The 23,169-nt window shown below is 48.8% G+C and overlaps 1 protein-coding gene across 2 annotated transcripts in view; it reads left to right on the top strand.

Moving 5' to 3' along the window:
- Positions 1 to 23,169, top strand: part of COPG2 (COPI coat complex subunit gamma 2) — a 621,430-nt gene that overhangs the window by 184,113 nt on the left and 414,148 nt on the right. For both annotated transcript variants that reach the window (XM_069629620.1, XM_069629619.1), the window contains one exon: positions 10,860 to 10,927. In XM_069629620.1, the coding sequence (XP_069485721.1) occupies positions 10,860 to 10,927 (68 nt within the window). The remainder of the gene's footprint in view (positions 1 to 10,859; positions 10,928 to 23,169) is intronic.

Below are 23,169 nucleotides of genomic sequence, written 5' to 3'. Positions count from 1 at the left end.
TTGCTGGGTTGATGCAAACATGCTAGCCTTCACATGTCGGCGGTGTAGCGAGCCAGGTTTCTTGTAAACAAATGAACTGGTGATTTTGGAGTTTAGCAGTGCTCCAAGAGCAGAGGGAAAGGGTAGCAAGGTCCTTCTGTTTTGGTTGTTATTCATAGCCGCTGGAGCCTTCCTCAGAAACACTTTCCGAGTAGTCCATCATTGAAGCCGTGAGGAGGTCTTTTTCAGCCCTTTCCTTGCTTGCAATGTCAAATAGTCTTGTCTGCCATTAATGGGATGCTTCCGATTCATAGTCTAGTCGATCTTGTGCTTTGGCGATTAGCATCTCCATAGGGTTCAGCTTAGTCTGGATCATTGCTAAAAGGGTTACCTGGTCTCTGATGTTTCTTGCAATTGTTTCGTATAGTTTTAAAAATTGTAGGATAATGTGAGTTGATACTGTTGTCATTATGTTTTGCAATTCCAACATCGACGTTTGAAGGGCCTCCCGCGGGCACTCACTTGGGTTAGTGCACCTACATTTGGCCGTTTTTGGTCTATGTGGGTTCTCCACTTCGCCTGGTACTTATCCTTTGCGGTGGGAGGTAAACGCTTCTTGTTTGATTGATGGTGGACATGGGGTTTGTTGAGGGCAGCTTATCCCGTTATCGCTGAGGGGAGTGGAGGTATTTTCTGATGGAATTTTGAATTGTCTAGTCTCAGAGAAGTTGAATATTAGGGCTCACTTTTTTTGATTGCCCATTAAGTCTTCGATTTCCTTAAAATCAAGATATAGGGCCTCATTACACGGAAGGCGGTGGTCCAGGGTGCTATTAGCACCCTGGACCATGCCGGTAAAATACCGGCACCGCCTTGGCGGAAAGGGGATTTACCGCCCCATTCCAAGGTTGGAGGGGCGGTAAATCCCCTTTCCGCCATTGCCCTTCCCCATTCCCATTTCTGCCCCATAGGGCTCTATGGGAATGGGGAAGGCGCTAATTACGGCACCGCAATTTTGCGGTGCCGTAATTAGCTCCGAGGTCCCTTAGCGGGTTGGTATTTAACGCCTGCAAAAAGCAGGCGTTAAAACTCCAACCCGCTAAGGGACCTCGTAGTACGGCGGTAAGGGTTAACGGTCACCGTTGCCATTAACGGTGACCGTTAACCCTTACCGCCGTCCGTGTAATGAGGCCCATAGTGTTTCAACTCCTTTTTGATTCATCCATTTGTACTGAATGTCTTTTGATATCGTATTTCGCCTTCCATCTCGATTTCGCCTGTGCCGCTCTGAGTTTTTGAGCATTGTTCTTTAATGTGTCGTCAGGTTCGTTTGAGCTTGAAATATGTTTTCTTTGATATGATTGAAGTTTGTTTATTGGGTGGTCTGAAGATAAGACAGGCGATTGGTGGATAGATTGCGGATGATCATCAGACTGTTCGATATCGATGATTACTTTTTTTTTTAAATCTTTGATGGCATGTTATCAAGAGCTTGATCTGAAGAAGGCACTAAGTTCAGGAATTGTAGATCAAGGTTTGCTGATGGTACAGAGGGTTGTTCAGGGCAAATTGCAAAGGAGCCAGACACTAGGAGGGTGAGGACCTTTTGGTCGTTGGGCGCTTCCGACGGCTCCAAGCAGGTCGTGTCAGCGACTGGGTTGGATCCCGCATTACCCTCTACAGAACACATGTCAGTTGTTGCAACTAGTCCTGCGTGGATGTTGATAAAGCGGGAAGAGTCTTGGGTTGAGTTGGGGCTATATGATCGTGTGGTAAAAGACAGGCTAAGGCGTTTTTTTGTAGCTAGTCTTGTTGAAGGTCTAGGAAGTCGGCGAGGGCTCAGATCAGTCATATTCACGTTTCTTTGCAGCGCAACCTAATTTAGGATAGGAAATAGGTTTTTGTTTTTTTTTTTGGCTCCTGGTCTGTTCGTTTTTAAATTGGTGAAAGTCTGTTGTTATCAATCAGGTCTCAAAGAGGATAGGACCTCTGTAGTCGCCCTAAAGTTTCAGGTGATTTCGTAGTATTAAAGATGGTTAAGGTCCGTCGTTATTAATCGGGGCTCAAAGAGGAAAGGACCTCTGCAGTTGCCCTGAGGTTATAGGTGATTTTGTAGTGTAAAGAGTAGTGAAGGACTGTTGTTACAAGTCAGGGCTCAAAGAGGTTAAGACCTCTGCAGTCGCCCTGAGGGTTTTGGTGGTTACGTAGTGTTAGAGATACATTGTGCGTTGAAGTTTGGAAAAAGGTGACAGCCCCGAAATTTAAAAAACAGGTCAGTATGCCTGACGGTATAGGGGCGACGGAAAGAGGATTATGCTGTACAGTTAGTTGTCTGGTTGTACTAGGTGCGGTTCCTGTGGGATGGTGCTGAGCGGACAAAATAGACAAGGAAGCAGGTTGCGCTTACCATATGTAGAATCTTCGATGTTTGCAGTGGCTGGAGATTTCTCCACTCACCTGCACTCCACCAAACGCCAACAAACACTTCCGCTGCACTTTTGCGTCGCTTTTGCAAGAGGCGGAACTTAAATACACCCTGAAGGCCCAGTCCTTAAAGGTGCAGGGGCGCACTCGGTTTCCGCTGAAAAATCCACAAAGAATCCACGGTAGCAGACGTGAGCAGGGTGTAGTGCCAACACCAACAAACACTTCTGCTGGACTTTGCCAAGCATAGTTGGATGTCCTAGGCAAATGTTTTCTGTCTTTGTAGGGTTGAGCTTCAGGTAGGTGCTTGATATGGATGAGATGGCTTGGATGAGGTACAGAATGTGCTTTAGTGAGTCGATGTCTTTGATGGAATTGGTTTAACGGTAAATGTGTCCTCTGCATATTGGTGTATCTTAAGGTTGAACATTTATGGGGGACAGGATGGACCCTTGTGGTACTCTTCAGGTTACTGGATCTGTTTTGGCTGTTTCTGTTGGAGGGATATGAGACAAACCACTGCAGGACTTTTCTGTCGAAACCCACTTGCGTAGGGAGGATGGCTTCATGGTGAATGGCATCAGACAGCTTCATGGTGAACGGCATCAAAGACGACTTCATTGTCAACGAGGACAGGTTTTCCCAGATGTGTATATCATCCTCAATAACCTGGATCGTGGCATTCTCTGCGCTGTATCGGGGTCGGAAACCAAATTAGTAGTTCTGAATGAGTGTGCACAGTAATCCTTTCGTGCAACGGGATGGTGGCAGGGCACTTCTCTGAGAAAGGGTAGATGTGTGATGGGGCAATTGTTGGGCAGATCATCTGGGTCTAGTGTGGGTTTCTTCTATAGGGGGAGGAACTGCCCTGTTTTCAATGCATCTGGAAAGGTGTCTTGTGTGAATGCATTGTTGACATTGAAAAGTGGAATACGTGATCTACCCTTTGACTTCACAATGGGTGGGTGAATGTCTTCTTTGTAGTTGATAGATTGGAGTGCTACTATAGTGTTGGTCTGGTCTCCTGCAGTAATTGTCTTGGTTTGTCGTGGGCTGGTATGGTAGGAATGTTTGGTCCATTTGGATCTTCCGATGTGTTATCTTAGTTCGTCTACCATGTTGGTGAAGAAGCTGTTGATAATGTTGCCTTTGTAAGTGAATTTTGGTATTACAAGGTCTGAAAGCAGTTTGATGTATTGCTTTGAAGCTTGGAGCAGCACTCTGTTCTTGTTGGATACTTCTATGATGGTTGCTGTGCAGGAATTTTCTTAGGCAGTGGTGATGAATGTCCTATTTGCTCTTGGGGCGATGAGGTCCTCCTGCTGGTGGGGTTTTCTCCAGAGCTTTTCTTTTCATGCAACTGGCACACTTGTGTTGATGATTTCCTGTATGGCCCAAAGTGAGGAGGTCTTCTGTTTGTGCAGTGAAAAATTCAGTGGATGTGTAAGTTTAGGTTGAATTGGTCGTTTCCACCTTTTTTTCGGTCAAAAGTTCTAAAAATGCTACCACCAAAGGATCGAAAACCAAAAGTTCGATCTTTTGGTGGTAGTTTGGTGGTAGCATTGAAAAAAAAAAAACTGGGGCTGGGTGGGTGTCCGTGTAAAAAGAAATAAAAAAAGAAACGGGGGCTGCGGGGGTTTATACTTTATACTTTATGGTATAGTGAGCAGGGGCTGCGGGGGGCCCCCGCAGTTGTCCGTTTAAAAAAAATAAAAAGAAAAGGACCTTGCAGCGCCGGTTCCCGATCTTGCAAGTGAAAGGGAACTGGTGCTGCAGGAACCATCGTGAAGGCAAGGTAAGTGTGTGTTGTTTATGTTGGTGGTGATTGTGTGTGTGTGTGTGTGTGTCTGTGTGTGTGTGTGTGTGTGATTTAGCAAATTATCGGGGCTGAAATGTCAGAAAACAAAGTGATCGAACTATTGGTCATACTGACACTTTGTTTTCAGACATTTTAGCCGCGATAATTTTGCCTTCTGTAAAATCACTCGGATTCTGTTGGTAGACTTGCTGTGGTTGAGTGTGCTGAGCTGGATGTTGACTTTCTACAAGGTGTTGGAATGGTGTTTCCAAGGTGATATTTCTTTCAAATGCATCCATTGCTACATACTTGAATGAGCGGTGGCGTGTCTTGGTCTTTTCTGGTTTGGCCCTAGTGGGGTAGAGGTGTGTGATGAAGCTGAATGGGTAAGGCAGCGTTGTCTGTCCTGTAACATTCTTCAGAATCATAACCTAAGTATTTTCACAATGGCCTCAGTGTGGACTTCACTTTATTCTAAGTGGTGCTGTGTTACCCTGTATTTTTGTCTACGCTGTATCCCACCTGAGGAATGCTCGACCACTGCTACCAGAGGTGAGCCAGTGCTTGAAGGAAACTGGTATGCCTGGTTTAGGAAGGCGCCTTCACACTGCGAACACTGGGAATATATAAAAACGGCTTTACATGTGGATCTGCATATAATGTCATTAAAACCACTATTACAGGCTGGGGGGGAAACAAGTGGAAACTGCTTTATTGTATATTTTGCCCAAGCCTGCTATGAGTCACTTTATATTGGACTATCAGGTGTACCCGTGCTTCACATTCCTATTGCAGTCATAGTTTGAAGTTTATTTGATGTACTAAACTAATGCTTCTTTGTAGACAATATTGCTAGTCTTTCCTGTGAACAAATTGTCTTTGTTTCTAACTGTGGAGCAAGCCACATAAAGCTGACAATGATAAAAGCAGGACTCCCGTAAATCGATTGCCGCTACTTTGATTTGGAGCGTTGAGATTGTGCAGCAACATTATTGGTTTCCCGATCTACAGCAGGGGTAGCAGCAACCTCAACATAAGTGCCGTACGTGTAGGGCTGAAGCTTGTAAGCTTTGTACTCTTGAAATGGCATTCATTCATCAACTTCCATGGGAAATAAAGGTTCTGTAATTCTCATGAGAGATTTGCCACAAAATGACAGACAATGTCATTGCGGACACTATTGCAGAGACATGCACCGTTTCCTACAAAAGCACAGTTTTGTGTCACCCGCATTACTTCCAAGTGAGTGCCGCTAATGTCGGCTAGAATGCTGATAGTGTTGTATGTTTAGGAAGGTTTCATGAACTGATGACCTTTAGGAAAAATGAACGTACAGCTACGGCGCGAAGAGCCATATGGCAAGGGTAAGCAATGCAGGCCGCTTAAAAAGAAAAATTCGAAAAGGGTAGAATTTATACTTCTTACATTGTCTACACCATGGAACCTACCCACATGCCATATATAAGGTTTGTAGCATGTTGAGAAATATGCTGAATCTAATCTCTTCTCTTCTCTCCCCCTCCTTTTATATAATAGAGAGATATGAAGACTGTTTACAAGTCTTATATGGTGCCGAACTGGTATAAAGATCTCAAAGGTCTGATGTGCCAATTTGGAATGGGAGGCTGAAGCGGTTTGTGTAGAAACTAATTGTTTGCAGGTTTTGACCAGACCCAAGTACATTAGATCTGTATGCCCCATAAAGTAATGTAAGTGAAACAAGTAAGCATTTCATGGTTTTTGCAAGGAATATTATTTTTACTTATGAATTGGGGGAAAAGCGTTTTAGGTTTCAGAAATCTGTTTTAATGTTTTGTCAAATGTTTTACTTGTGTGAGGTTATTTCGTAATGTCGGATGGTGAACCGTACTTTTTGCTTGGCTTCCAGCTGCATCTGTAACTGCTGCCTTTTTTCTTTTCAAGTGCTTATGATTACAAACCCTTGCTTAACAAGCAAAGGTGGCTATAATTTGTATTTTAAATGTGTGGGATTTTATATGGCCTCTAGTCACCTCAGTCTTTTGGCACTTTTCACAGAGGAAAAAATCAGGCATCCGCACTCATACAGAACACAAATGATGGAGCTAGTGGTCAAATATGTTGACCTGGCTAAGGGCTCTCTTAAAAAGCTAGCTTATCACTGGCTGTATATAAAGCAGCATGCCCTAGACTTCTCTAAGATTCAGTAGAATTATATTATTTGGTTTCTCGAACTGCAAACAATTTCTCTTTTGTAGATTTTGTATTTAAAATGGGGTACGTGTATTCCCCTTTCATTTAAATAAAATCTTGTCTTGCTACAGCCTTTAGTTGGACTAGACTTTTCAGTTGTAATGGTACATTCCTCTGCTGAATCTAGCATATTAAGAGGAAACAGTACCAGTAATTCTAGTTCCCCCAACAGTTATTTATTTTATTTTTTTATTTTAATGTTTGTACACATGCCCATGGGCCTCAGAACGCCACTTCCTTTTACCACATTTGGAGATGGGGTGGCACCAGCAAGCTGAAAAATACAAGCTAAACATTGCTCTGGTGCTGGTCGTTATGGAAGCATATGAGGTTCACTGTTGGGGGGATTTAGCATTTGTATGCTTCATCCCGTCTCCTAGTGAGACCCCCAACACCTTTTGCTGGATTTCTGGACCTTTTTCTTTAAATCCTGAATGACTGGAGCCTTTTTCACTCATTCATTCTTGTGGGCTGTGTCTTTTGGAACTCTATTCTTTGTATTCTACCTGTACTATGGACTCTGTCTGCTCCATAGCTTTTAAATGCATCTGTATTTTAATATTGTAGCACACAGCTCCTTATGGGCAGTGTTGCTGGGGACCCTTGGGGTCCTCCTTTGAGATTCTTTTTTACTAAATCCTCAACTAACCACTGTTCCGAGACTTAGTATCTCTCCCAAAATGTTATAGTCTGAGAGATGGGCATTCACCACCTTGTGTGGAGTGCCAATGGGATACCTAGTATCCCCCTTCTTTCTGCTCCTGTGACTTTTCAGTCACATTGACAATCCCCTAGTTCTGGCTGGTGGCAGTGGATGTGTTCTACCAACTATTGTGTAATTTATGTACCGCACACTATGTCCATAGCCTCAGTAGTGCACAATGGTGGCACCCAAGTACCAACTTGGGTCCGACCTTCTTTTTTCACCCTTACTAGCGTGGTTGTTCTTTGCTAGCCCTTCTACGGCTTTGGGAGGGGAGGTGTGTGTGTGTTTTGCCTTTAGCGGGAACCCTTGGGTATCCCCGCCTAGGCCCCAGAGTGTCTGGGCAGGCAAGAAATGGGGAAGGAGTTTTCCATCGCCCTGTCCTTTGTTTGCCAGAGGGCCTGAATAGGACCAGCTCCCACAAGGGGTCTGGTGGTCCTGATTGGACAGCCAAATGCCCCTTTCTGTAAAATGCTGAGAGAGATTGCAGAGGAGTGTGTACTGGAACTGTATAAAAGGTCAAGCTTCTGGAGTGAAAAGCAAGTAGACCACTGGAAGCTGTAGTAACGAAAGAAAATGACGACCAGAGACTCCTGCAGACCCTTTGCAACACTGTGAAGCGACCACTGCACTTCTGACTCAGTTTTCTGTGTGACAGAAGAGCTCTGAAGAGGACTCCTTCCCTTTGGCTGGTGGGAACAATTAATCCCAAGACGAACTTTGAATTGAGCCATCTCCCGAGGTCCTATGAGTTTCAAGAGCTGCAGAACCTGAATACCTGGAGACCAGCTGCCCGTTTCGAGTGCATCATCATGGAAAGGCCGAATCCGTCCAAGTCTTTGCTGAGCCCCCAAGGACACTCCAGAGATCCGGTTCCAACTTGCCCAGGCCCCCTCATCAGAGTGTGGGACTGCAGGAAGTGAAGAAAATTGACTGGGCGATCCGCGTCCTTTGTTGGTGATGCAGAAAAGGCGCCAAAACTGTAGAGTGAACCAAGAAGTTGAAGTCAGGCCCCAGGTCCTCCCTCGAGACTGATGCTTAGAGATCCTGTCCATTGTCCTGCCTTCAGTCAGTCCAAAGAGTCCAGACCACGGGTTCAGAGCTGCAACATCGCGGAGCCTCCATCACGAACATTTTCTTCTAACCTAAGGTTCTATGGGGAAAAAATGTATTGCTTACCTGAGTCCAGAAAGTCGGTTCCAGAGCGTTGGAGTGCACATAAAGGTGTCCATGGCAACCCCCTCTTACCTTCAACTGAAGCCGCTGCTTGTGTCCCATTTAGAGGTTTCTATCTCAGGGTCTCCAACGTTGGTTAAGCATTCTTAGATTTTCCTTCCTAGAGACTAGAAAGTATCCACAGGAACTTTCGATTTCTTCTGCTTTGCAAGACTTAAACCCGATACGAACCACCTTTTAACTAGGGTTGCGTTTTTTACTTTAAAGGACTTGCGCCTCTAGCACCTGAACCTCTACTAGGATAACACAAACCAACCGTTTTCCTCCCCAAAAATCACTATCTTATATACTATTACTGTATTACTTTTACGCAATGTATTACTGATATAACTGTCTAACTCCTGTAACAATTGTATGCCTTCAGCACCTACCAGCTAATGTAAGGAACTCATGGTGGCAACAGTAAAGACAGACACAAGTGATCACAGTACAAGGGTGTTTATCAAACTGTATGCAGGTTGGAAAAACGCCTAATCTAAACCTTAATCTAAGATGGGAGCAAGCGTCGACCATCAAATGAAAATAAGGCCGTCCTTGAGGCATCTTGGCAAATAAAAAAGGGCCTACACTAACAAACCTATTGCCAAACCTTCCAACTAATACAAAAAGGGTGTGGGATGGTTTTCAAGAAAAGAAAGAAGTGTTCACAAGTAATATGTCTGGATGAGGTAGCTTGGGTCTCCCTTCTCCACGTGTTGAGCACGGGGTAAAGTGGGATCTTGGAGCACAGCACACACTCAAGCTTTCCCCAGCACAAGACAACAGTTCTGTTCCAGTCTATCAGGAGCCTCGATGTCCAAGTCTCATTTCTCTTGAAAGTGTCTTGCCTTCGAGGACCTGACGTATTCAATAACAAAACGAACACAAAGTTCCTTTTCACGTTTTCTTTGGGTGATGGCTTCACCCCTAGATCTCCCTCGTTTGGGCCTGTACCCTTCAAAAACAGTTCCCATCAGTATCAAGACCTTTGGTGGTTTTGCCTCCTGGTGCCGAGGGCCTGATAGCTTCCAAAGTATCAAAGCAAAAAGTTATTTCATAAGGGTTTCTTCCCTATATTCGGGTGATAGGTTTCCACCCATGCGTCCCCCTCTTCTGGGTGCAGACCCTTCTCAAATCTTTAGCCTCCCTCCTCCGGGTTCACTATGGCTTCTCGACTTTGGGTGACTGCTTCATCCCTGGATCTCCCTCGTTCGGGCTTGGATCCCTATTGGGTGATGGCTTCACCCCTGGGTCTCCCTCTTCAGGGTGCCAACCCCTCTTTACTTTCAGTCTCCCTCCCCCGGGTTCACGAGGCTCTTCCTCGAATCTGTCTCTTTTTAAACCGTTCCAGTGGACATCCCTCGGATGGGTTCACGTCTGGGTTCCAGTGGACGTTCCTTCTTGTGAACACACGGTTTCTTGGGACTTTAAACTTGCCCCCTTCTTGTCACCATCCCTCTTCCGGGTTCACTCTTGCCAACTTTACATTTGCATTTGCTTTCAATGGTTGCAGGATTCACATCCCTTTCTTTCTCAGTTAAGGCTTTCGACTGGACAGGGGTTTTGCTTCACCTCCTGAATGACCACTTTGACCTATCTTGGTGACTCTCCTACGGCTTTCTGGTATATGTAGTTTCACTCAGATGGGGGATCGACCAGAGTTTCTCGAGTTAGCACCCACGTGGTGCCGGTTCCCTCTGCAGCTGGTCTCGCCCTCCTCTCCTTCTCCAGTACAATAATACGTCTCTCTTGGGTTATTCCCTCGACTACTACCCTAGGCTTCCCCATCCTGGTGAGTCTTTCTCACTCTTTCACCCCCAGAGATGGGATCTGAGCGAATCAGCCCTTCGTTGGCCACCTGAATAAGGGGTTCTTGAGGTTCGCTATGTGAGATACCTTCAGGTATTTCACACTAAGAAGTGCCTATTTGAAAGTATTGAAAAGTTTACCTATGTGTGATGATTTAACTGCTAAGATTCTAATAGTGACCCTTGTGTAAATATCAATTTTAATGTCAATTATAAGTGTATGTGCTTCTTTGATGTACATGTCTAACTGGGTTCAGTGTACTTACCTACAGCTCAGATCTTCCTCTTAAAACAAGCCTGACTGCTCTGCTACTCTACCAAGGTCCTGAGTTAGTATAGGCTGATACCAAGAGTTTGGGATCTACAAACCACTGGGATAGTTTACTAAAGTATTACCTCCAGGTGGATGTCTAGGAATACTCACCTAAGAGCCACAGATTTTTTGAAAACTTTAAAATCCCAAAATACTTTGTATGGGGTTTCCAAATGTAGGATATTTGGTTTCCTGTATTAAAGTTTATCTAGAAAAATTAACAAAAAGTTTTAAATAATTGAATATAAGCAAATAAATAACTGGGAAAATAGTAGGGGCCTCCAGGAACCCATGCTTAGAAAAAGCTTACTCACATGTAGAGATGAACTTGTGATGCTAATGCCATTTCAAACTTTCTGAATATGTTTTCAATTTGATTGTGTTTAGTTTTGCAGCTTTTCTGTAGCTCACCCAAGCCTGCCTTGAGATTTGCTGCTGTCCGAACCCTTAATAAGGTGAGTTTGTCTCAACAAAATAACTTTCATTAAGCTTGGTTGCTTGTAACTTTTGAAATGACCAATGCGCAGATACAGAATACATTGCCATAAAACGCTTTTTTTCAGGCGAGTGACTGATACAGACACAACTCTGCCTATTATTTCTGAGCACATGATTATTTGTGTATGATTGTGAACGTTGCCAGGTGGATTGCTAGCACCAATGGTTCCAAGGGCTATGACTTAACTTTGAGCCAGGCTTGTCATGCTAAAGAGCCTTCTCATTCTGCAAAATCTCAGTTTTCTGATGCTTGTTAATCTGCTTAGAATCACATGCTGTGCATATGGTCTGACATACAGTGGTAACCGCAGAGTATTGCATCTTGTCTTTCTGGGACCAAAAGGGGATGTCGGCATAGGCGTGTCTGTGGCACTATCCCTATCATGACGTGTAGTGTACCCAAAATCCCTCACTCGCCGAGGTCCCTCAGATTGTTTTTTTTGTTCGCCCAGATAACTGGTCGCCCTATAGCAGAGCTCTTACAGAAGAGACATTGTTTATCTTAAACCGTCTTGTCGGTTATTACTCTTTAAGTTATTTCGACGGCAAGAACAACTTCGATGAAGACTGCGGGGGATTTACCTACGGCAGGGGATTTCGGCGCCTAAGATCCGGCTGAAGCATCCACGTGGCCGGGCCCTCTGGCCAGCTTTCGCAGTAGGGAGAGTGGGGTCTGGGTGGCCATATTTCCGTTATGTCTTTCCTTTTTGCGCTTTTCCATCCCATAGCAATGTGTCTCTTTGCTATTATGTATCAGATCCCTTAGCTTGTTTAAAGGTTTATTCTTCCTGCTTTTTTTTATATCTGCCCAAGATGCATGCCATTGGTGTTTGCACATCTATATCGATGCCTGCCTCTGCCACTTTTGCAGCTATCTGTGTCTAAAAGGGTTGTATCATACGGCATCCCCAGAACATGTGAGTCATTCCCACCCTGGGTTTGTTACATTTAGGACATTCGTGGACTCCCGCCCCTCTGAACCTGGAGATCACTTCCGGTGTGAGGTACGCTCTGTTGATGATGTAGAACTGTATAAGCTGCAAGCGGGCATTCCTGGAGACCTTTTTGTGGTAGTGGGTTATGTTTTCCTATTCCGGATCTTCAAATTCCAAGCCCAGTTAGTTTTCCCATTTCACTTTACATTTGAGTCCTTGTTTGGTTGTGCTGTCCAGTAACGCTTCGTAAAGCCGTGAGGTTTCATGTCCCCCCTCAGCTGCATTCAGCATGTTCTCTATGATCTCGTGCACTGTTTCCAGGTTCTTGGCCTCTGGCCATCTGTCCGTAAGCCTTCGCACCACTGCTCTGTGGAGCAGGAACTGTCCTGTCGGCAGTCCCGTGGTTTCATTGAGCTCAGCGAATGTTGGGGTCTCCGAATGTAGCTACACCACAGGGCTCCCATCTATTTCGTATCTCTTTTTGTCCCCAGGGTCTGCTTACCATGATTGTCTCCCTGTCTTTATAGTTGAGCACTTTTGCTATCACTGGCCTAGGCGGAGCCCGGGGGGGGTGGTCGTTTTGAGAGGGATCGGTGGGTTCTTTCAATGGTGAAGCCTTGTGAGAGTTTCTCCGCCCCAATCTCCTGTATCAAAAGATTCTCAACGTAGTTGGTGGGGTCGGATCCCTCGATGCCCTCTGGCAGGCCTTAAATCCTAATATTTCGGCGTGCACGCCGTTCGGCTTCTTCAGCCCTATCTTCCAGGTGTTTTACTCTTTGTTGTAGTTCGTCAACATCTTTCAGAAGCTGTGTTTTGTCTTCTGTGTTTTCTCAGACCTGGGTTTCAAGCACTTCAGTCCTGCCGGCAATGGAACGGACATCCTGTCGCAATAGGCCCAGGTCTATGGCCACCGTGTCAATTTTGCTCTCCATCGTCATTTGGAGCGTCTTGATAGCTTCTAGGATCTGCAAGCTACCTGGCTCCACTGCCGTTCCAGAGAGGTCGGGCAGCGCTGATGCAGTGCTTTTGTTAGCGGTTTCAGGTCTCGTGGACCCTTCGGCTGCATAAGTCTCCATGATGGTCTGCCTTTGCTTAGCTCTCGTCCCCTTTAAGGACATTACACCGGGGCGGGGGTTCTGGTGATTTTCAGGTGGAGATCTGCGTTTGCTGTGGGTGCTGCACTATTTGGAGGTAGCGTGGTTACTTGCGCGCACTGTAGGTGCTATCGTCGGGCAGGCAGCTCAAGCCCCGGCGCCAATACGCTCTGTGTTTTCTCCCTCGCCGCTTCACTGATCCCTAGGCAGTGGTCCCATTAGTTCGCCGGGCTCGCCCTCTGCGCTCCGCTGCAGACCTCGCGCCGCTGGCGCCGAGGCGTTCACCTTCTCTGTGGAAGCCGAGTTCAATGGGGGGGGTAGGTCACCCAGCTCTCGGGATGCAAGGTTGCAGCTATCTGGCTGGGTCTCCCCACCCCACTATCCCTCACCTTGTGTGGCTGTCTCAGCCAGGCAGCCATGTCTGTGATCTCTGGGTTCACGCTCCACTCTCCGCCGCTGGCCTCTCGCCGTCCGGGTCTCCCCGCACCAGTGCCGTCACAGTCACTTCTGCAGGGGCAGACTCCACGCATTCCGCAGCAACGCTGCTGCTCCCAAGTTCTCTCGTGCCGCCTCAGGCCCCACGCATAGCGACAGGGTGCAACACTTCTGCCTCTCGTCCTGCTCACTTGGCTTCCCTGGATGGCAGTCCTCACGTGGAGCGCCAAGACCGCCGGGCCGCTGGAGCCAGTCAGCGCCGCCAGGCGTACCCGCCACTGCTCTTCGGTTGCAGCGGTCTTCTCACCTCTCCGAGCCTCCTACTGTGCTCGGAGTCCTCCGGTTCGCTCCCCAATTCTTCTGGGCCTGCCAGGACTCAGACCGTTGCTCCAAATCGGTGGGCACAGTGCCGTTTGAGTCTTTCATATGGCGGGCGCCATTTGCTGCTCGGCTCCGCGGCACTGCGTTCCGCTGTGTCCTGTTCGAATTAGGGTACTTTTGGTCTCCAAATTCAGGATAGAACTGCTGGATGTGTTCAGCAGCGATTGTAGCGACCCACAGATGCCTTGAGGTTCTATAAAACGTATTTTGCAGCTTATCGTGATCACATCATGCAGAGCTTGCCGAATATGCGTCTTCCCTACAGGGCACTTAGCCAGGCCCCACCCTCTTTCCCCCTCTTTACCCACTAGGTCTGGTCATCTTTCCCTTTCGCTAAGGAAAGGACTCCTTTTAGGTTCTGCCCTAAGTGTAGCGTCAGATACCCGTGGAAGGACGAGCACAGGATGTGCAACTCCTGTCTCCCCTTAGATCACGACGAGAAGCGGTGTGCGGCTTGTAAACTCCTTCGGCCTAAGACCCTTAAGGAGCGCCGTGTAAAGCGGTGGGCTATGTACGGTATGTCGCAGGCTGAACCCTCTTCCCCCACTGCTACACCTGCCGAAAGTGATGGGGGCACCTCCAATGACCAAACATCTGTTGCGGATGTGATAGACCTCGAGGGGGACACTTCTAGGTCCGCCACGCCCATCCCCGACCCTTCAAGGTCTGACGCTAGTCTTGCTTCAAGGACAACACCCAGCGACAGGGGCGTACAAAGAACGCATTACACTAAACGCACAACCCCTCCACCAATTTCAACCGGTATGTCAAAAAAGGTGAAAGCGCCAGCAGGGCCGTCAAATTTCAGCTGATTCCTCTGATCGTTCAGATCAAAAGCCTTCCCCGCATCCGCAGCAGCGTTTGACGACTGGGCATTCCAAAACAAACAAGGGCGCTACCCCTAAATCAGGTTTCTCCAGCATGGGGTCTGGCATGGATTCACATGCTCATGAATATTCCCCGTCGTCAGGCTGGGAATCCTCGGTAAAGAAAAAATCAGTATCGGTTTCGTTTCTGATCTGTCTTTCGTAGTAGTAACCAATCACTGATCTCTGCGTCGACTGACCACAGCCAATGACTGCCCTCTACCTAAGCCCTGCCTCTGGCAGCCATCTTCAGATTTTTACCGCACGTTCAAGAGTTGGGATCCTCATGCTATTGCTCTCGAGCATTAGTGCTTTTTTTTCACGTTTTTTCTCAGAAAAATTTCTCTTTTTTTTTCAGTCAAAGAGCCTCAAGCTACACCGTCTCTTCATCCGATTAACGGGGACCCGTGTCGGATTCGTCTACGCCCCTCAATGGTGAAGATTTCGTCGAGCCACGCTTTTGGAGGATTCCAGAAGTTTCTCAGGCCCATCTCGGACATGGCCCAGGAGAAGGGAAGCTCGACGCCCGGAAAGCTGTTCAGGGTCTGCCCTGGATGCCAGCTTCAGAATGTCTTTAAGGAGGACGAACACTCACTTTGCCTTTACTGCCTTCATGAGGACAAGACGCACGTGGAGAAGGACTGTGCGTTTTGCGGCAATATGTCAGAGCGGACAATGAAGGACCGCCATCAACGTCTCGCCAACTGGCTGGAAGGAAAGAGCCCGTCCGGCGAGAAGAAGAGGAAGAAATCCGAGCGGTCTTCTAAGACCTTTGAGGACGCCCCTGCGACGGGGGTCCAACACAAGGCCAAGCACCGCAAGTCCGCTGGCACCGGGAGCGCCGAACGGTCGGGCTCTACGGGCGCCAGGCAGGGCGCACCCTCCCCGGCACCATCAACCACGAGCCAACGCTCTGGGTCGGGTAAGAGGAAGGCCAAGCACCCGGCGAAGCTCCTGGAGAGGCCCCGGTCGAGCTCGAAGACCCCATCGGAGGGAGAGCGAGGCAGTGTCCCCCCCCCCCCTCAAGGAGAAGGCTGTGAGCGCACCTAAGGTGGTGAAAGCCTTAATCCATCCGGCTAAGGCCTCTATCGAGACAGCCCTCGCAAGTCGCACTGTTTCTGGGAGCGAAGCTCGACACAGTGTCGCTTCTGGCCTCTCTGTCGGAGGAAAGGACGAGGGCCATTGTGGGCAAGGTACAGCGGATGCTGGTTGCGGACGCGGCCAGGGTGAGGTCCATCAAATCCCTCCTCGGAATGATGTCTTCTTGCATTTATCTCGTCCGCCTGTGCAGGCTTCGGATGCGCCCGTTACAGGAATTCCTGGACGCGCGTTGGATCCAGAGGACGGGCAGCTTCGAGGAGAGGATCACACTCGACGAAAGTTTCCGACGAGCAATCCGGTGGTGGGGCACCCGCGCGCATTTGACGGCGGGTGTGGACTTCCAGACCCCCGACCACCAAGAGACAGTGACCATGGATGCCTCCCTGGAAGGGTGGGGAGCGCACACCGAAAATCTGCACGCGAGAGGCCTTTGGCTCCTGACGGAGAAGTCCTTCCATATCAACGTCCTGGAGCTCCGTGCAGTGTTTTGGGCCCTCAGGTCCTTCCTTCCGTCCCTCAAGGGCAAGGTGGTGAGGATCTTCACCGACAACACTACCACCATGTTCTACATCAGGAAGCAGGGCGGTACCAGATCCCCAGCCCTGTCCAGGGAGGCGCAGGATCTGTGGCATTGGGCCGTCGCCCAAGGGATGTTTCTGGTGCCGTTGCATCTGGCAGGAATAAAAAAACACCATCGCCGACTCGATCAGCAGAGAGCTGCGCTCGTGCCACGAGTGGGAACTACGACAGGATCTAGTGGACCGCCTCTTTCGACGGTGGGGCACTCCCCAGATCGATCTGTTCGCGACGGCGACGAACTCCAAGTGCCGGAGGTTCGCCAGCAGGTTTCCCCAGCCGAGGAGCATGGGCGATGCTTTCTCGTTCCCCTGGGAGGGCCTGTTTCTATACACGTTCCCTCCATTGCCGTTGCTGATCCGGCTCATCAACCAGCTCAAGAGGTCACGGTGCAGGATGATCCTCGTCGCACCTGCGTGGCCGAGACAGATATGGTTCCCAGACCTTCTGGACTTGTCAGCGTCCCCGTCAATCAAGCTGCCAGTGGACGCGGATCTTCTCTCCAGGGAAGGAGGTGCCATCCTCCATCACGACCCGAAGTCGCTGAACTTGCAGGCCTGGCTCCTGCAGCGTTACAGTTTGGAGGATACCGGCCGACTGCAGAGAGGTGCTTGCAAAGGCCAGGGCGTCCTCAACTCTTACATGCTATGGACACAAATGGAAGAGGTTCTCTGTCTGGTGCCACGCACAGAAGATTCACCCTCTACGGATTACGGCCCCCCAAGTACTGCCGTACCTTCTGACGCTGGCCAAGGCTGGACTGGCTCACGCGTCCATCAAGATTCATCTTGCTGCGATCTCCCGACACACCAGAACCACGGGGCGGACGTCTTTGTGGTCTCATCGTCTGGTAAAAGAATTCATGAAGGGACTGTTCAGATCGTTCCCGCCGGTGAAGGCTCCGGCCCCGGCGTGGGAGCTCAACGTGGTGCTGACCAAGCTCATGGGACCTCCGTTCGAGCCTCTGCACTCGCCCCCGTTGAAGTTCTTGTCGTGGAAAACAGCGTTCCTTGTGGCCATCACCTCCGCACGACGAGTGGGAGGGATCCAGGCCCTTTCCTGCAAGCCACCGTACTTGACTTTTCACGACACGAGGGTGGTGCTCAGGACGCACCCCTCCTTCATGCCCAAGGTGCCGTCGGACTTCCACCTCAACGAACCCTTGGTGTTGCCTGTTTTCTTCCCGTCGCCTTCGTCGCCGGCCGAAAGGACTTTGCACTTGCTGGATGTGGCTAGAGCGCTGAAGTTCTACGTGGACCGGAAGACGTCACAACTTTTTGTGAACTTTGGACCGGTCAATCAGGGGAAGGCTCTCTCAAAGGCCTCCATTTTCAGATGGCTCTCCGGCTGTATCATGTACTGTCATCGGTTGGCAAACCGACCGCTGCCTGGCCGTCCGAGAGCCCATTCCACCATAGCGATCGCGGCTACCACGGCGTTCCTATCTGGTGTGCCCTTGCTGGACATCTGCAGGGCTGCTACGTGGAGGTCGACCGACACCTTCACGAAATTCTACTGCGTCGACCGGGATTCCAGGGAGGAGTCCAGGGTCGGCCAAGCAGTGCTGCGCAACCTGTTCGCCTAAGGTGAGCCTGGTGAGGAGGTAAGAATTGCTTAATGTTGAGTTTGATGTAATGCTTAATGTTGAGCCTTTGCCACCTCCCGTGGTTGTGCATGTGTGTACTGCTATGTATTCTTTATTCATGAGCATGTGAATCCATGCCAGACCCCATGCTGGAGAAGGAACTTGGTCATACTGCCACTTCACGTGCTACCAAATCTGAAGATGGCTGCCAGAGGCGGGGCTTAGGTAGAGGGCAGTCATTGGCTGTGGTCAGTATGACGCAGAGATCAGTGATTGGTTACTACTACGAAAGACAGATCAGAAACGAAACTGATATTGATTTTTTCTTTACCGAGGATTCCCAGCCTGACGACGGGGAATATTCATGAGCATGTGAATCCATGCCAGACCCATGCTGGAGAACAGCAGTACCAGGTAAGTAACTTGTTCCTTACACGTTGAAGCACGGAATTTTGACTGTCCCCAAAAACTACGACTAAGCCTCAAGGCCTAGGCCCTCTAATGCTGCGGTAGGCGTTAAATCTACCGATTGACCTTCGGAACCACTAACTCACGACGATTCGGCAGAAATTGATCACAGTATTGCAAGAATTACTTCGGCGGTTGGGCTTATACCTATTCCATCGAAAAACATGCAGCAGGCCGCAGACATATCTATAGATACGCCATGGTGCCCCGATTCTCGCAAGACGTACGAGGACAGTCAAGAGCCTCTTTCCAACACCCTGAGTGACAAATTTCGGCGTAAAGGGGCGGAAGACGACATTTTTCCACCCTTAGGCCCTTATAGTTCCTCTAAGTGGACAAGGGAGAAATTTGAAGGGTGCATGGATCGTCTTGAAAAAAAAATGTTTTTATTTTTCTGAACATCCTTCCCAAGATCTCGTGGAGAACCTAATCTTAAATCTGCTTCACATTTCCAAGAAGATCAGCCCTCGGTCCCCGTCCATCATGAATACATCGTTCAAATGGATACTTATCAGGACATTTACAGTGAAGATGAAGAACCTTCCTTCCTGCAGGGCTACAATGAGGACCAGGTGGATGCCACGGACAATTGGGAAGAAACCCACCAAGTGGGGACGGACCCATGGACGCTCCCCCAACAAGATCAGGACACTGATGTTCTGTGCCTGGATTCTCCTCTGTCCACCCCGGCTCGCCAGGCCTCACCTGTAGATGACCAAATGGACTTCAATGCCATGTTAAGGAAGGCAGCAGATCACTTTCAAATCACTACTCAAGAGGCGGTGCCTGAGCAGGACTTTGTAGAAGACATTCTCAAGGAGAAACCCCCCTCTAGCCATGCCATACCCTCCTTTATTCTGTTAAGAGAAGATTGGCCCCTCCCTGGTGTCACCAGCTCAGACCGGGGCAGTGAACCCAAGAGTAGAAAAGTTATTTCAGCCAGCTCCATCGGACCCTCAATACATTAAAGGGCATGGCACCCCCGATTCCCTGGTAGTGACTACCACCCGGAAATGGGCAGGAGTACCCCTTTCTATGGGGGAGGTGCCTCCGGATAGAGCATCCAAGAGGTTGCATGCCTTGGGTAAGCGGGTTACCACGGCTGCCGCATATACCACGCGCATAGCTAATAACACTATGCTGCTGGTGAGTTATGCTGATGCTCAATGGAACCTAGTACAAGAAGGTCTCCAGGAGGTCCCAGAGCCCGTTGGGTCCAAGCTTCTCACTATTGTGGCCGAAGGCAGGCAAGTAAACCAGAATGTAATAAAGAACACTCTGGACACGGTTGAAACAGCAGGCAGGTCTCTGGCCCAGGGAACCTTACTTAAGAGGCACGCTTGGCTTCGTATCTCAGGGTTTAAGCCTGAGACACAGGCCGCTCTCATCAATAAACCCATTGAAGAAACTAACCTCTTCGGAAAGGTGGTCGATGAGGCCCTAGTAACAGACAAAAAAGAGCATGAGTCTCTTAACTCTCTGCAACAAATTACTCAAATACCTTCCCCCCCAGAGGGGAGGTAATTCTCGTCAGTCCTTTCGAGGGCAGTCCCGTGCAAGTCAGAACAACTATAGCACAGGAAACTTTAATGCTGGACAAACATCAGGAAGCCCTGCATACTACCCACCAAGGGGTCAGTTACGCGGCAAAGCCACAGGTAGAGGCCCCAACCCTAGAGGAGCTGCAGCCTCTGGTCAGAAATGACCATCAGATCCAGGTCCCCTACCATGTCACCCCGGTCGGGGGGCGCTTAACATCTTTCCTCACAGCGTCGGAGGGGATAACTTCACACCAGTGGGTCATAAAGATGGTCGCCCACGGGTACTGCGTGGAATTCACCGGACCTCCACAATTCCGATCACCGTGCTCACGGTGCCTCTCACCGGACCATCTGGAGATCCTGAATTAAGAGGTGGAAGCGCTGCTGGGAAAGGACGCCATGGAAGCCGTCCCTATTCTTCAGGTAACCAAGGGTATTTATTCAGTGTACTTCCTTGTACACAAAAAGGACCACCATGTTCCCTGTTCTAGACCTGCGCCCAGCGAACAAATTCATAAAACCTCAAAGGTTTTGTATGGTAACACTACAGGAGGTGATCCCACTGTTGAAGCAGGGGGGATTACATGGCAACATTGGACATGAAAGACGCATACTTTCACATTTTAATGTTGCCAGCGCACAGGAGATATCGAAGGTTCATGATAGAGAACAGGCATTACCAATTCAAAGTGCTCCCCTTTGGCATCGCCTCGCCGTCAAGGGTGTTTACCAAAGTCCCGGCAGTAGAAGCAGCACACCTTTGCAGACTATCCGTCCCGGTTTACCCTAACCTCGACGACTGGCTCATAACAGGGGACTCGTACGACACATGTTTTTTGAACACCCAAAAGACTGTAGACCTGTTCAGTGTGGGTTTCTCTGTCAACGAGAAAAAATCCAGTTTAGTCCCCAGTCAAACAAAACAAATCTGGGAGCTCTAATTCGGACGAAAGACGGCCTCGTCTTTCCCTCCAGCGAGAGGGTTCAGAGCATGCTTTTTCAGATCCCTCAATATGTAGCCAGTCAGGAGGTGATGGTGCGCAAAGCCATGCGTTTGCTAGGAATGATGGCGTTGTACATATACTTGGCTCCCCACGCGCGGCTGCGCATGCGCCCCATGCAAGAGTGGCTCAACAGCCAGTGGTGTCAGGCCAGCGGACAATGGATAGATCTGGTAGGTGTCTCGCCAGCCCTCGTTCTCTCTCTGCAATGGTGGTCAAGGGAAAACCTTCTAATGGGGAATACCTTCACCACCCCTGCAGTGGAAGCCACTCTCACGACAGACTCATCTCTCACGGAGTGGGGGGGGGGGCTCACCTGCTTCAGCAGACAGCACATGGAGTGTGGTCCCAACAAGTAGCATCCAGTCATATAAATTTACTGGAGCCATTAGCGGTGTTCAAGGCATTAAAGGCTTTTCAGATGCAACTACAAGGGAAGACAGTGCTGATTCTAACAGGCACTACAGCCATGTATTACCTGAACAAACGGGGGCACTCGCTCTCCAGAGCTATCCAAGCTGTCGCAAACCATTTGGATGTGGGCTCTCAAAGATGTTTCTTTCGTCCCAACATGTTCCAGAGGAACTCAATCTTCTGGCAGACGTGCTCAGCAGAGATTTCCCTCTGCCCATAGAATACGAATGCGGTCTGCACGAAGGCATAGTGTCCAACGTCTTTGCAGAATGGGGCTTCCCAGAGATCAACCTTTTTGCGACTCAGGAGAACGCCCAATGCCAAGACTACACCTCCAGGTACCCCCAGAACCGCTCCAAGGGGAACGGTCTCTGGATAACGTGGTTGGGGAAATTTGTCTACGCTCCCTCCCCTCACCCCCCGACTCACCTTCTCAAAAAGATAGTGCACAAGATGCACCAGGAACCAGTTACCATGATACTGGTGGCCCCCATGTGGGCCCGCCAACCCTGGTTTGCTCATCTGATGGAATTGTCCCTCTCCCCACCAGTAAAACTACCCTGCCCGTACATGTTGTCTCAGGACAGGGGGAGACCCTACACCCATGCCCACAAACTCTGAACTTCGCAGCCTGGCTCCTGAGGTCATAGAGTTTGGACACCTACAGCTTCCTCAGAGGTGCATGGACATAATCAGGGAAGCTAGAAAACCTAACCCCTGTTATTGCTATGCCAGCAAATGGAAACGTTTTGTTATCTAGTGTAATACCAAGGGCGTCAATCCCATATTGCTCACCCACACACATTGTGCTATACCTAACCCTATGGACAAAGGGTTGATCTTCAATTCACTGAAGGTTCATCTGGCTGCTCTTTCAGCCTACACCACGTTGCAACAAAAGGTGTTGTGGTGGAAGATACCGGTGATTAAGGCCTTTATGGAAGGGGTTAAGAGGATTTATCCTCCCATTTCTCACCCAGCTCCTGGATGGGATCTAAATGTGGTTTTAACCAGGCTCATGTGATCTCCCTTTGAGCCAATGCATAAAGCAAGTCTGAAAGACCTTACTTATAAAACGGCCTTCCTAATGGCTATCGTTTCTATCAGAAGGCTTAGTGAACTACAGGCCCTTTCTGTTCTATACCCCTTTGTTACAGTCCACAGGGATAAGGTAGTTCTGCGCACGCATCCCAGATTCGCGCCTAAATTCATCTCGAAGTTCCATGTGAACCAATCGATTGAACTACCTACCTTTCCAGAATCCCACTAGCATGGCCGAAAGAAGCCTACACACACTAGATGTGCGCAGGGCAGTCATGTTTTACCTGGAAAGAACAAAACCACTGTGGAAAACAAACCAATTTTTCATTTCAGTGGGAGCTGGTAGAGAGGGGGATCCTGTCTCTAAATCAGCGATCTCAAGTAGGATTGTCAAATGCATCACACTGTTTGGTTCTCTCTTACTAAGAGAGAACTGCCCTTCAAGCCTAGAGCACATTCTACTCATGCACTGGGGCATCCATAGCATTCATTGCAAATATTCCCCTAGAGTCCATTTCCAAAGCGGCAACCTGGAGTTCTGTACACACCTTTACAAAATACTATTGCCTAAACACTCATTCTGGGTCTGATTCTCAGGTGGGACAAGCAGTACTAAGTCATCTTTTCACTACTGTTTCTTCTCACAACCCACCTCCAACTCCGGGTACTGCTCGCTAGTCTATGCACAGCATGTGATCCTAAGAAGATTAACAAGCATCAGAAGACATGCATTACTTACCGTAATAGCATTTCTGATGATT

The sequence above is a fragment of the Ambystoma mexicanum genome, chromosome 12 (assembly GCF_040938575.1).
Source record: "Ambystoma mexicanum isolate Mex_15411 chromosome 12, UKY_AmexF1_1, whole genome shotgun sequence".
In the NCBI taxonomy this organism is placed as follows: Eukaryota; Metazoa; Chordata; class Amphibia; order Caudata; family Ambystomatidae; genus Ambystoma; species Ambystoma mexicanum.
The sequence above is the reverse complement of the archived record's forward strand: the minus strand, read 5'-3'. Positions and strand labels throughout refer to the sequence as shown.